A 14,339-nucleotide genomic window follows, 5' to 3' on the forward strand; every position below is an offset into this window, starting at 1 on the left:
TGGTAGAGGGTCCTGTGATGCTGCTAGGGGACGTGTGTATCAGAATGTTCATAGTGGTAGAGGGTCCTGTGATGCTGCTAGGGGACGAGTGTGTATCAGGCTGTTCATAGTGGTAGAGGGTCCTGTGATGCTGCTAGGGGACGTGTGTGTATCAGGCTGTTCATAGTGGTAGAGGGTCCTGTGATGCTGCTAGGGGACGTGTGTGTATCAGGCTGTTCATAGTGGTAGAGGGTCCTGTGATGCTGCTAGGGGACGTGTGTATCAGAATGTTCTTAGTGGTAGAGGGTCCTGTGATGCTGCTAGGGGACGTGTGTGTATCAGGCTGTTCATAGTGGTAGAGGGTCCTGTGATGCTGCTAGGGGACGTGTGTGTATCAGGCTGTTCATAGTGGTAGAGGGTCCTGTGATGCTGCTAGGGGACGAGTGTATCAGGCTGTTCATAGTGGTAGAGGGTCCTGTGATGCTGCTAGGGGATGTGTGTATCAGGCTGTTCATAGTGGTAGAGGGTCCTGTGATGCGTCTAGGGCCCCCCTGCAGACACACAGCTAGCTACCCACCGTTCCACACACATGCCAACACAGCAGCTGATGGAACATACCAACATACCAGCTGATGGATCATGCCAACACAGCAGCTGATGGAACATACCAACATACCAGCTGATGGATCATGCCAACACAGAAGCTGATGGATCATGCCAACACAGAAGCTGATGGATCATGCCAACACAACCAGCTGATGGATCATACCAACACAACCAGCTGATGGAACATACCAACATACCAGCTGATGGAACATACCAACACAGAAGCTGATGGATCATGCCAACACAGAAGCTGATGGATCATGCCAACACAACCAGCTGATGGATCATACCAACACAACCAGCTGATGGAACATACCAACATACCAGCTGATGGATCATGCCAACACAGCAGCTGATGGATCATGCCAACACAGCAGCTGATGGATCATGCCAACACAGAAGCTGATGGATCATGCCAACACAGCAGCTGACGGAACATACCAACACAACCAGCTGATGGAACATACCAACACAACCAGCTGATGGATCATACCAACACAACCAGCTGATGGATCATACCAACACAACCAGCTGATGGAACATACCAACACAGCCAGCTGATGGAACATACAACCAGCTGATGGAACATACCAACACAACCAGCTGATGGAACATACCAACACAACCAGCTGACGGAACATACAACCAGCTGATGGAACATACCAACACAACCAGCTGATGGAACATACCAACACAACCAGCTGACGGAACATACCAACACAGCCAGCTGATGGAACATACATCCAGCTGATGGAACATACCAACACAACCAGCTGATGGAACATACCAACACAACCAGCTGATGGAACATACCAACACAGCCAGCTGATGGAACATACCAACACAACCAGCTGATGGAACATACCAACACAACCAGCTGATGGAACATACCAACACAACCAGCTGATGGAACATACCAACACAACCAGCTGATGGAACATACAACCAGCTGATGGAACATACCAACACAACCAGCTGATGGAACATACAACCAGCTGATGGAACATACCAACACAACCAGCTGATGGAACATACCAACACAACCAGCTGATGGATCATACCAACACAACCAGCTGATGGAACATACCAACACAACCAGCTGATGGAACATACCAACACAACCAGCTGATGGAACATACCAACACAACCAGCTGATGGAACATACCAACGCAACCAGCTGATGGAACATACCAACACAACCAGCTGATGGATCATACCAACACAACCAGCTGATGGAACATACAACCAGCTGATGGAACATACCAACACAACCAGCTGATGGATCATACCAACACAACCAGCTGATGGATCATACCAACACAACCAGCTGATGGAACATACCAACACAACCAGCTGATGGAACATACCAACACAACCAGCTGATGGAACATACAACCAGCTGATGGAACATACCAACACAACCAGCTGATGGAACATACCAACACAACCAGCTGATGGAACATACCAACACAACCAGCTGATGGAACATACCAACACAACCAGCTGATGGAACATACCAACACAACCAGCTGATGGAACATACCAACACAACCAGCTGATGGAACATACCAACACAACCAGCTGATGGAACATACCAACACAACCAGCTGATGGAACATACCAACACAACCAGCTGATGGAACATACCAACACAACCAGCTGATGGATCATACCAACACAACCAGCTAATGGATCATACCAACACAACCAGCTGATGGAACATACCAACACAACCAGCTGATGGATCATACCAACACAACCAGCTGATGGAACATACCAACACAACCAGCTGATGGAACATACCAACACAGCCAGCTGATGGAACATACCAACACAGCCAGCTGATGGAACATACCAACACAGCCAGCTGATGGAACATACCAACACAACCAGCTGATGGAACATACCAACACAACCAGCTGATGGAACATACCAACACAACCAGCTGATGGATCATACAACCAGCTGATGGAACATACCAACACAACCAGCTGATGGAACATACCAACACAACCAGCTGACGGAACATACAACCAGCTGATGGAACATACCAACACAACCAGCTGATGGACCATACAACCAGCTGATGGAACATACCAACACAACCAGCTGATGGAACATACCAACACAACCAGCTGATGGAACATACCAACACAACCAGCTGATGGAACATACCAACACAACCAGCTGATGGAACATACCAACACAACCAGCTGATGGATCATACCAACACAACCAGCTGATGGAACATACCAACACAGCCAGCTGATGGAACATACCAACACAACCAGCTGATGGAACATACCAACATACCAGCTGATGGAACATACCAACACAACCAGCTGATGGAACATACCAACACAACCAGCTGATGGAACATACCAACACAACCAGCTGATGGAACATACCAACACAACCAGCTGATGGAACATACCAACACAACCAGCTGATGGAACATACCAACACAACCAGCTGATGGAACATACCAACACAACCAGCTGATGGAACATACAACCAGCTGATGGAACATACCAACACAACCAGCTGATGGATCATACCAACACAACCAGCTGATGGATCATACCAACACAACCAGCTGATGGATCATACCAACACAACCAGCTGATGGAACATACCAACACAACCAGCTGATGGAACATACAACCAGCTGATGGATCATACCAACACAACCAGCTGATGGATCATACCAACACAACCAGCTGATGGAACATACCAACACAACCAGCTGATGGAACATACCAACACAACCAGCTGATGGAACATACCAACACAACCAGCTGATGGAACATACCAACACAACCAGCTGATGGAACATACCAACACAACCAGCTGATGGAACATACAACCAGCTGATGGATCATACCAACACAACCAGCTGATGGATCATACCAACACAACCAGCTGATGGAACATACCAACACAACCAGCTGATGGAACATACCAACACAACCAGCTGATGGAACATACCAACACAGCCAGCTGATGGAACATACATCCAGCTGATGGAACATACCAACACATCCAGCTGATGGAACATACCAACACAACCAGCTGACGGAACATGCCAACGCAGCAGAGGGCTGAATGTGGCGATAGGAAGACTTTCTGAAACCCTCATCCATCCATTCCGTAGAAAGTAGACTGAGTGAAATACCTCGATCTTGTCCGTCTTGGCGTCGCCCCAGTAGATCATCCGGTCCGTGTAGTCCAGCGCCAGTCCATTGGGCCAGCCCAGGGAGGTGTTGACCATCACCAGCCTCTCCGTCCCGTCCAGGTCCGCACGCTCTATCTTAGGAACCTCGCCCCAGTCTGTCCAGTACATGTACCTGGAACGACCAGAGAGGGAACAGCATGAGCCTACCAGAGAGGGGAGAGAGCCCCCCCTACCAGAGAGGGGAGAGAGCCCCCCCTACCAGAGAGGGGAGAGAGCCCCCCCCTACCAGAGAGGGGAGAGAGCCCCCCCTACCAGAGAGGGGAGAGAGCCCCCCCTACCAGAGAGGGGAGAGAGCCCCCCCTACCAGAGAGGGGAGAGAGCCCCCCCTACCAGAGAGGGGAGAGAGCCCCCCCTACCAGAGAGGGGAGAGAGCCCCCCCTACCAGAGAGGGGAGAGAGCCCCCCCTACCAGAGAGGGGAGAGAGCCCCCCCTACCAGAGAGGGGAGAGAGCCCCCCCTACCAGAGAGGGGAGAGAGCCCCCCCTACCAGAGAGGGGAGAGAGCCCCCCCTACCAGAGAGGGGAGAGAGCCCCCCCTACCAGAGAGGGGAGAGAGCCCCCCCTACCAGAGAGGGGAGAGAGCCCCCCCTACCAGAGAGGGGAGAGCCCCCCCTACCAGAGAGGGGAGAGAGCCCCCCCTACCAGAGAGGGGAGAGAGCCCCCCCTACCAGAGAGGGGAGAGAGCCCCCCCTACCAGAGAGGGGAGAGATTCCCCCCTACCAGAGAGGGGAGAGAGCCCCCCCTACCAGAGAGGGGAGAGAGCCCCCCCTACCAGAGAGGGGAGAGAGCCCCCCCTACCAGAGAGGGGAGAGAGCCCCCCCTACCAGAGAGGGGAGAGAGCCCCCCCCTACCAGAGAGGGGAGAGAGCCCCCCCCTACCAGAGAGGGGAGAGAGCCCCCCCTACCAGAGAGGGGAGAGAGCCCCCCCTACCAGAGAGGGGAGAGAGCCCCCCCTACCAGAGAGGGGAGAGAGCCCCCCCTACCAGAGAGGGGAGAGAGCCCCCCCTACCAGAGAGGGGAGAGAGCCCCCCCTACCAGAGAGGGGAGAGAGCCCCCCCTACCAGAGAGGGGAGAGAGCCCCCCCTACCAGAGAGGGGAGAGAGCCCCCCCTACCAGAGAGGGGAGAGAGCCCCCTACCAGAGAGGGGAGAGAGCCCCCTACCAGAGAGGGGAGAGAGCCCCCTACCAGAGAGGGGAGAGAGCCCCCTACCAGAGAGGGGAGAGAGCCCCCTACCAGAGAGGGGAGAGAGCCCCCCCTACCAGAGAGGGGAGAGAGCCCCCTACCAGAGAGGGGAGAGAGCCCCCCCTACCAGAGAGGGGAGAGAGCCCCCCCTACCAGAGAGGGGAGAGAGCCCCCCCTACCAGAGAGGGGAGAGAGCCCCCCCTACCAGAGAGGGGAGAGAGCCCCCCCTACCAGAGAGGGGAGAGAGCCCCCTACCAGAGAGGGGAGAGAGCCCCCCCTACCAGAGAGGGGAGAGAGCCCCCCCTACCAGAGAGGGGAGAGAGCCCTACCTAGTATAGAGACCGTAGTTACCCAGCGACAGGGTTCCAGTATGATGGTTAGGGGTTAGGGTGTAGGGGTTAGTATAGAGACCGTAGTTACCCAGCGACAGGATCTGGGGCGGCAGGTAGCCTAGTGGTTAGAGCGTTGGGCCAGAAAGGATGCTGGATAGAATTCCTGAGCTGACAAGGTAAAAATCTGTCGTTCTGCCCCGGAACAAGGCAGTTAACCCCACTGTTCCCCGGGAACCTCTCTGATTCAGAGGGGTTGTCGTTCTGCCCCCGGAACAAGGCAGTTAACCCCACTGTTCCCCGGGAACCTCTCTGATTCAGAGGGGTTGTCGTTCTGCCCCCGGAACAAGGCAGTTAACCCCACTGTTCCCCGGGAACCTCTCTGATTCAGAGGGGTTGTCGTTCTGCCCCGGAACAAGGCAGTTAACCCCCACTGTTCCCCGGGAACCTCTCTGATTCAGAGGGGTTGTCGTTCTGCCCCGGAACAAGGCAGTTAACCCCACTGTTCCCCGGGAACCTCTCTGATTCAGAGGGGTTGTCGTTCTGCCCCCGGAACAAGGCAGTTAACCCCACTGTTCCCCGGGAACCTCTCTGATTCAGAGGGGTTGTCGTTCTGCCCCCGGAACAAGGCAGTTAACCCCACTGTTCCCCGGGAACCTCTCTGATTCAGAGGGGTTGTCGTTCTGCCCCGGAACAAGGCAGTTAACCCCACTGTTCCCCGGGAACCTCTCTGTTTCAGAGGGGTTGTCGTTCTGCCCCGGAACAAGGCAGTTAACCCCCACTGTTCCCCGGGAACCTCTCATTCAGAGGGGTTGTCGTTCTGCCCCGGAACAAGGCAGTTAACCCCACTGTTCCCCGGGAACCTCTCTGATTCAGAGGGGTTGGATTAAATGTGGAAGACACATTTCAGTTGATTCCAGCGACAGGATCCAGTACGATGGTTAGGGGTTAGTATAGAGACAGCAGTTACCCAGCGACAGGATCCAGTACGATGGTTAGGGGATAGTATAGAGACAGCAGTTACCCAGCGACAGGATCCAGTACGATGGTTAGGGGTTAGGGTGTAGGGGTTAGTATAGAGACAGCAGTTACCCAGCGACAGGATCCAGTACGATGGTTAGGGGTTAGTATAGAGACAGCAGTTACCCAGCGACAGGATCCAGTACGATGGTTAGGGGTTAGTATAGAGACAGCAGTTACCCAGCGACAGGATCCAGTACGATGGTTAGGGGTTAGGGTGTAGGGGTTAGTATAGAGACAGCAGTTACCCAGCGACAGGATCCAGTACGATGGTTAGGGGTTAGTATAGAGACAGCAGTTACCCAGCGCCAGGATCCAGTACGATGGTTAGGGGTTAGGGTGTAGGGGTTAGTATAGAGACAGCAGTTACCCAGCGCCAGGATCCAGTACGATGGTTAGGGGTTAGGGTGTAGGGGTTAGTATAGAGACAGCAGTTACCCAGCGACAGGATCCAGTACGATGGTTAGGGGTTAGGGTGTAGGGGTTAGTATAGAGACAGCAGTTACCCAGCGACAGGATCCAGTACGATGGTTAGGGGTTAGTATAGAGACAGCAGTTACCCAGCAACAGGATCCAGTACGATGGTTAGGGGTTAGTATAGAGACAGCAGTTACCCAGCAACAGGATCCAGTACGATGGTTAGGGGTTAGTATAGAGACAGCAGTTACCCAGCAACAGGATCCAGTACGATGGTTAGGGGTTAGGGTGTAGGGGTTAGTATAGAGACAGCAGTTACCCAGCGACAGGATCCAGTACGATGGTTAGGGGTTAGTATAGAGACAGCAGTTACCCAGCGACAGGATCCAGTACGATGGTTAGGGGTTAGTATAGAGACAGCAGTTACCCAGCGCCAGGATCCAGTACGATGGTTAGGGGTTAGGGTGTAGGGGTTAGTATAGAGACAGCAGTTACCCAGCGACAGGATCCAGTACGATGGTTAGGGGTTAGGGTGTAGGGGTTAGTATAGAGACAGCAGTTACCCAGCGACAGGATCCAGTACGATGGTTAGGGGTTAGGGTGTAGGGGTTAGTATAGAGACAGCAGTTACCCAGCGACAGGATCCAGTACGATGGTTAGGGGTTAGGGTGTAGGGGTTAGTATAGAGACAGCAGTTACCCAGCGACAGGGTCCAGTACGATGGTTAGGGGTTAGGGTGTAGTGGTTAGTATAGAGACAGCAGTTACCCAGCGACAGGATCCAGTACGATGGTTAGGGGTTAGGGTGTAGGGGTTAGTATAGAGACCGTAGTTACCCAGCGACAGGATCCAGTACGATGGCTAGGGGTTAGGGTGTAGGGGTTAGTATAGAGACAGCAGTTACCCAGCGACAGGATCCAGTACGATGGTTAGGGGTTAGGGTGTAGGGGTTAGTATAGAGACAGCAGTTACCCAGCGACAGGATCCAGTACGATGGCTCGTGGTTCGTCCAGGTCCTCTGATATCAAGATCTTCCGCATGGTTCCGTTGAGGCGTGTCACCTCGATGCGGTCCGTTCCCGTGTCCGTCCAGTACAGGTTCCGGGCGATCCAGTCCACCGCGATGCCGTCGGGGTGGTTCACCTAAGAGAGAAGATCGGGTTAGCGTAGTCCCTCGTGAATGTTGTTCTGGAGGCAGTTCTGCAGAGTGGTCGCCACAGCCAGCTGAGGAGGTCAGGATGACTGACCAGCTGTCAGTGACCTCTGCTGCTACCAGATATCTGGCCCAGCTGTCAGTGACCTCTGCTGCTACCAGATATCTGGCCCAGCTGTCAGTGACCTCTGCTGCTACCAGATATCTGGCCCAGCTGTCAGTGACCTCTGCTGCTACCAGATATCTGGCCCAGCTGTCAGTGACCTCTGCTGCTACCAGATATCTGGCCCAGCTGTCAGTGACCTCTGCTGCTACCAGATATCTGGCCCAGCTGTCAGTGACCTCTGCTGCTACCAGATATCTGGCCCAGCTGTCAGTGACCTCTGCTGCTACCAGATATCTGGCCCAGCTGTCAGTGACCTGAGGTCAGGATGACTGACCAGCTGTTAGTGACCTGAGGTCAGGATGACTGACCAGCTGTCAGTGACCTCTGCTGCTACCAGATATCTGGCCCAGCTGTCAGTGACCTCTGCTGCTACCAGATATCTGGCCCAGCTGTCAGTGACCTCTGCTGCTACCAGATATCTGGCCCAGCTGTCAGTGACCTCTGCTGCTACCAGATATCTGGCCCAGCTGTCAGTGACCTCTGCTGCTACCAGATATCTGGCCCAGCTGTCAGTGACCTCTGCTGCTACCAGATATCTGGCCCAGCTGTCATGTGACCTCTGCTGCTACCAGATATCTGGCCCAGCTGTCATGTGACCTCTGCTGCTACCAGATATCTGGCCCAGCTGTCATGTGACCTCTGCTGCTACCAGATATCTGGCCCAGCTGTCAGTGACCTGAGGTCAGGATGACTGACCAGCTGTCAGTGACCTGAGGTCAGGATGACTGACCAGCTGTTAGTGACCTGAGGTCAGGACGACTGACCAGCTGTTAGTGACCTGAGGTCAGGACGACTGACCTGCTGTTAGTGACCTGAGGTCAGGACGACTGACCAGCTGTTAGTGACCTGAGGTCAGGACGACTGACCAGCTGTTAGTGACCTGAGGTCAGGACGACTGACCAGCTGTTAGTGACCTGAGGTCAGGACGACTGACCAGCTGTTAGTGACCTGAGGTCAGGACGACTGACCAGCTGTTAGTGACCTGAGGTCAGGACGACTGACCAGCTGTTAGTGACCTGAGGTCAGGACGACTGACCAGCTGTTAGTGACCTGAGGTCAGGACGACTGACCAGCTGTTAGTGACCTGAGGTCAGGACGACTGACCAGCTGTTAGTGACCTGAGGTCAGGACGACTGACCAGCTGTTAGTGACCTGAGGTCAGGACGACTGACCAGCTGTCAGTGACCTGGGGTCAGGACGACTGACCAGCTGTCAGTGACCTGGGGTCAGGACGACTGACCAGCTGTCAGTGACCTGAGGTCAGGACGACTGACCAGCTGTCAGTGACCTGGGGTCAGGATGACTGACCTGTGAGGTGACGATGAACTGAGCGTCAGAACCGTCCAAGTAGGACCTCCTGATGGCCCTGACCTCGTCGTCCGTCCAATAGATGTGTCCGTCCACCGGGTCGTAGTCGATGGCGATGGCGTGGCGGATGTCGTCCGTCTGGAGGATGATGTCGGTAAAGTCGGGCGTATCCAGGGAGATGCGGCGCAGGTCAGTCCGCCGGGCCAGGAGGAGGAGCTGAGTGGGACCTGGAGGGGGGAGAGAGGAGAGGAGGGGTGAGTGGGACACGATAACGCCACAGGAGGGGTGAGTTGGGACACGATAACACCACAGGAGGGGGTGAGTTGGGACACGATAACACCACAGGAGGGGTGAGTTGGGACACGATAACACCACAGGAGGGGTGAGTGGGGACACGATAACACCACAGGAGGGGGTGAGTGGGGACACGATAACGCCACAGGAGGGGGTGAGTGGGGACACGATAACGCCACAGGAGGAGGTGAGTGGGGACACGATAACGCCACAGGAGGGGGTGAGTGGGGACACGATAACGCCACAGGAGGAGGTGAGTGGGGACACGATAACGCCACAGGAGGGGTGAGTGGGACACGATAACACCACAGGAGGGGTGAGTGGGGACACGATAACACCACAGGAGGGGGTGAGTTGGGACACGATAACACCACAGGAGGAGGTGAGTTGGGACACGATAACACCACAGGAGGGGGTGAGTTGGGACACGATAACACCACAGGAGGGGGTGAGTTGGGACACGATAACACCACAGGAGGGGGTGAGTTGGGACACGATAACACCACAGGAGGGGGTGAGTTGGGACACGATAACACCACAGGAGGGGGTGAGTTGGGACACGATAACACCACAGGAGGGGGTGAGTTGGGACACGATAACACCACAGGAGGGGGTGAGTTGGGACACGATAACACCACAGGAGGGGGTGAGTGGGGACACGATAACACCACAGGAGGAGGTGAGTGGGGACACGATTGAATGAATACTCTCTGGTCCATAGCAACAATAGCACCCAGTCCCTAGCAACAATAGCCCCCAGTCCCTAGCAACAATAGCCCCCAGTCCCTAGCAACAATAGCCCCCAGTCCCTAGCAACAATAGCCCCCAGTCCCTAGCAACAATAGCCCCCAGCAACAATAGCCCCCAGCAACAATAGCCCCCAGCAACAATAGCCCCCAGCAACAATAGCCCCCAGCAACAATAGCCCCCAGCAACAATAGCCCCCAGCAACAATAGCCCCCAGCAACAATAGCCCCCAGCAACAATAGCCCCCAGTCCCTAGCAACAATAGCCCCCAGTCCCTAGCAACAATAGCCCCCAGTCCCTAGCAACAATAGCCCCCAGTCCCTAGCAACAATAGCCCCCAGTCCCTAGCAACAATAGCCCCCAGTCCCTAGCAACAATAGCCCCCAGCCCCTAGCAACAATAGCCCCCAGTCCCTAGCAACAATAGCCCCCAGGCCCCAGCAACAATAGCCCCCAGCCCCTAGCAACAATAGCCCCCAGCCCCTAGCAACAATAGCCCCCAGCCCCTAGCAACAATAGCCCCCAGCCCCTAGCAACAATAGCCCCCAGCCCCTAGCAACAATAGCCCCCAGCCCCTAGCAACAATAGCCCCCAGCCCCTAGCAACAATAGCCCCCAGCCCCTAGCAACAATAGCCCCCAGCCCCTAGCAACAATAGCCCCCAGCCCCTAGCAACAATAGCCCCCAGCCCCTAGCAACAATAGCCCCCAGCCCCTAGCAACAATAGCCCCCAGCCCCTAGCAACAATAGCCCCCAGCCCCTAGCAACAATAGCCCCCAGCCCCTAGCAACAATAGCACCCAGCCCCTAGCAACAATAGCACCCAGCCCCTAGCAACAATAGCACCCAGCCCCTAGCAACAATAGCACCCAGCCCCTAGCAACAATAGCACCCAGCCCCTAGCAACAATAGCACCCAGCCCCTAGCAACAATAGCACCCAGCCCCTAGCAACAATAGCACCCAGCCCCTAGCAACAATAGCACCCAGCCCCTAGCAACAATAGCACCCAGCCCCTAGCAACAATAGCACCCAGCCCCTAGCAACAATAGCACCCAGCCCCTAGCAACAATAGCACCCAGCCCCTAGCAACAATAGCCCCCAGCCCCTAGCAACAATAGCCCCCAGTCCCTAGCAACAATAGCCCCCAGTCCCTAGCAACAATAGCCCCCAGTCCCTAGCAACAATAGCCCCCAGTCCCTAGCAACAATAGCCCCCAGTCCCTAGCAACAATAGCACCCAGTCCCTAGCAACAATAGCATCCAGTCCCTAGCAACAATAGCACCCAGTCCCTAGCAACAATAGCCCCCAGTCCCTAGCAACAATAGCCCCCAGTCCCTAGCAACAATAGCCCCCAGTCCCTAGCAACAATAGCATCCAGTCCCTAGCAACAATAGCATCCAGTCCCTAGCAACAATAGCATCCAGTCCCTAGCAACAATAGCCCCCAGTCCCTAGCAACAATAGCACCCAGTCCCTAGCAACAATAGCACCCAGTCCCTAGCAACAATAGCATCCAGTCCCTAGCAACAATAGCCCCCAGTCCCTAGCAACAATAGCATCCAGTCCCTAGCAACAATAGCCCCCAGTCCCTAGCAACAATAGCCCCCAGTCCCTAGCAACAATAGCACCCAGTCCCTAGCAACAATAGCCCCCAGTCCCTAGCAACAATAGCACCCAGTCCCTAGCAACAATAGCCCCCAGTCCCTAGCAACAATAGCATCCAGTCCCTAGCAACAATAGCCCCCAGTCCCTAGCAACAATAGCCCCCAGTCCCTAGCAACAATAGCACCCAGTCCCTAGCAACAATAGCACCCAGTCCCTAGCAACAATAGCACCCAGTCCCTAGCAACAATAGCACCCAGTCCCTAGCAACAATAGCACCCAGTCCCTAGCAACAATAGCACCCAGTCCCTAGCAACAATAGCATCCAGTCCCTAGCAACAATAGCATCCAGTCCCTAGCAACAATAGCATCCAGTCCCTAGCAACAATAGCACCCAGCCCCCAGCAACAATAGCACCCAGTCCCTAGCAACAATAGCACCCAGTCCCTAGCAACAATAGCACCCAGCCCCCAGCAACAATAGCACCCAGTCCCTAGCAACAATAGCACCCAGTCCCCATGTGAACTACGTAGTTACTCAGTACTTAGGAGAGGGGGGGGAACCAGCACCACAGCCCCCCCTTCTGAGACCAGCACCAACCCTACAGCTGAAAGGGTTAACCCAGGCAGAAGGACCCAGCACCAACGCTATAGGGTTGGTGCTGGTCTCAGAAGGGGGGGCTGTGGTGCAGGTCTCAGAAGGGGGGGGGGGGGGGGGGCTGTGGTGCAGGTCTCAGAAGGGGGGGGGGGGGGTTGGTGCAGGTCTCGGAAGGGGGGGGGGGGGGCTGTGGTGCAGGTCTCAGAAGGGGGGGGGGGCTGTGGTGCAAGTCTCAGAAGGGGGGGGCTGTGGTGCAAGTCTCAGAAGGGGGGGGGGGGGGGTCTCACCGTCTCTGCAGGTCTTGCTGTCCTCCAGCATCTAATACCCCCTGCCCCCTAACATCTACGGTTTCTCACCGTCTCTGCAGGTCTTGCTGTCCTCCAGCAGCTGGACTCCGGTGGGACAGGCACACTGGTAGTAAGGAGTAACAGGAGACAGGAGACACAGATGGGAACACCCTCCGTTCCTCACGGAGCACGGTGAAGACACTGTTCAGGAAGGAGACGACATGCAGTCAGAGGACCAGTCTACAGATAAACACCTTTCATCCATTATCACTCTGTCCCACAGCCTATTCCCCCATTATCACTCTGTCCCACAGCATATTCCCCCATTATCACTCTGTCCCACAGCCTATTCCCCCATTATCACTCTGTCCCACAGCCTATTCCCCCATTATCACTCTGTCCCACAGCCTATTCCCCCATTATCACTCTGTCCCACAGCCTATTCCCCATTATCACTCTGTCCCACAGCCTATTCCCCCATTATCACTCTGTCCCACAGCCTATTCCCCATTATCACTCTGTCCCACAGCCTATTCCCCCATTATCACTCTGTCCCACAGCCTATTCCCCCATTATCACTCTGTCCCACAGCCTATTCCCCATTATCACTCTGTCCCACAGCCTATTCCCCATTATCACTCTGTCCCACAGCCTATTCCCCATTATCACTCTGTCCCACAGCCTATTCCCCATTATCACTCTGTCCCACAGCCTATTCCCCATTATCACTCTGTCCCACAGCCTATTCCCCATTTAGTACACTACATGACCTGAGGAGACATTATCTCTGAAGAGTACACTACATGACCTGAGGAGACATTATCTCTGGAGAGTACACTACATGACCTGAGGAGACATTATCTCTGGAGAGTACACTACATGACCAAAAGTATGTGGACACCCGCTCAGCCAACATCCCATTCCAAAATCATGGGCATTAATATGGAGTTGGTCCCCCCTTTGCTGCTATAACAGCCTCCACTCTTCTGGGAAGGCTTTCCACTAGATGTTGGAACATTGCTGCTATAACAGCCTCCACTCTTCTGGGAAGGCTTTCCACTAGATTTCCACTTTCCACTGGCTCGCAGTCGGCGTTCCAATTCATCCCAAAGGTGTTCCGTGGGGTTGAGGTCAGGGCTCTATGCAGGTCAGTCGAGTTCTTCCAAACGATTTCTGTATGGACTTTGCTTTGTGCACAGGGGGCATTTTCATGCTGAAACAGGTTAAGGGCCTAGTACAAACTGTTGCCACAAAGTTGGAAGAACAGAATCATCTAGAATGTCATTGTATGCTGTAGCGTTAAGATTTCCCTCCACTGGAACTAAGGGGCCTGAACCATGAAAACCAGCCCCAGACCACTATTACAGTTCAGCTGGGCCGTGTGTTTCTACGGTCCTCAGAGTAGAGTGTTCTGGGCCCTGTCTA

The 14,339-nt window shown here is 54.5% G+C and overlaps 1 protein-coding gene across 1 annotated transcript in view; it reads right to left on the reverse strand.

Moving 5' to 3' along the window:
* Positions 1 to 14,339, reverse strand: part of lrp6 (low density lipoprotein receptor-related protein 6) — a gene marked incomplete at its 5' end in the record, with an annotated part of 107,709 nt that overhangs the window by 79,357 nt on the left and 14,013 nt on the right. The window contains 4 exon segments of the mRNA XM_055911769.1: positions 3,761 to 3,932; positions 7,737 to 7,906; positions 9,391 to 9,617; positions 12,984 to 13,115. Coding sequence (XP_055767744.1) covers positions 3,761 to 3,932; positions 7,737 to 7,906; positions 9,391 to 9,617; positions 12,984 to 13,115 — 701 coding nt within the window.

The sequence above is a fragment of the Salvelinus fontinalis genome, unplaced genomic scaffold (assembly GCF_029448725.1).
Source record: "Salvelinus fontinalis isolate EN_2023a unplaced genomic scaffold, ASM2944872v1 scaffold_0092, whole genome shotgun sequence".
NCBI lineage: Eukaryota > Metazoa > Chordata > Actinopteri > Salmoniformes > Salmonidae > Salvelinus > Salvelinus fontinalis.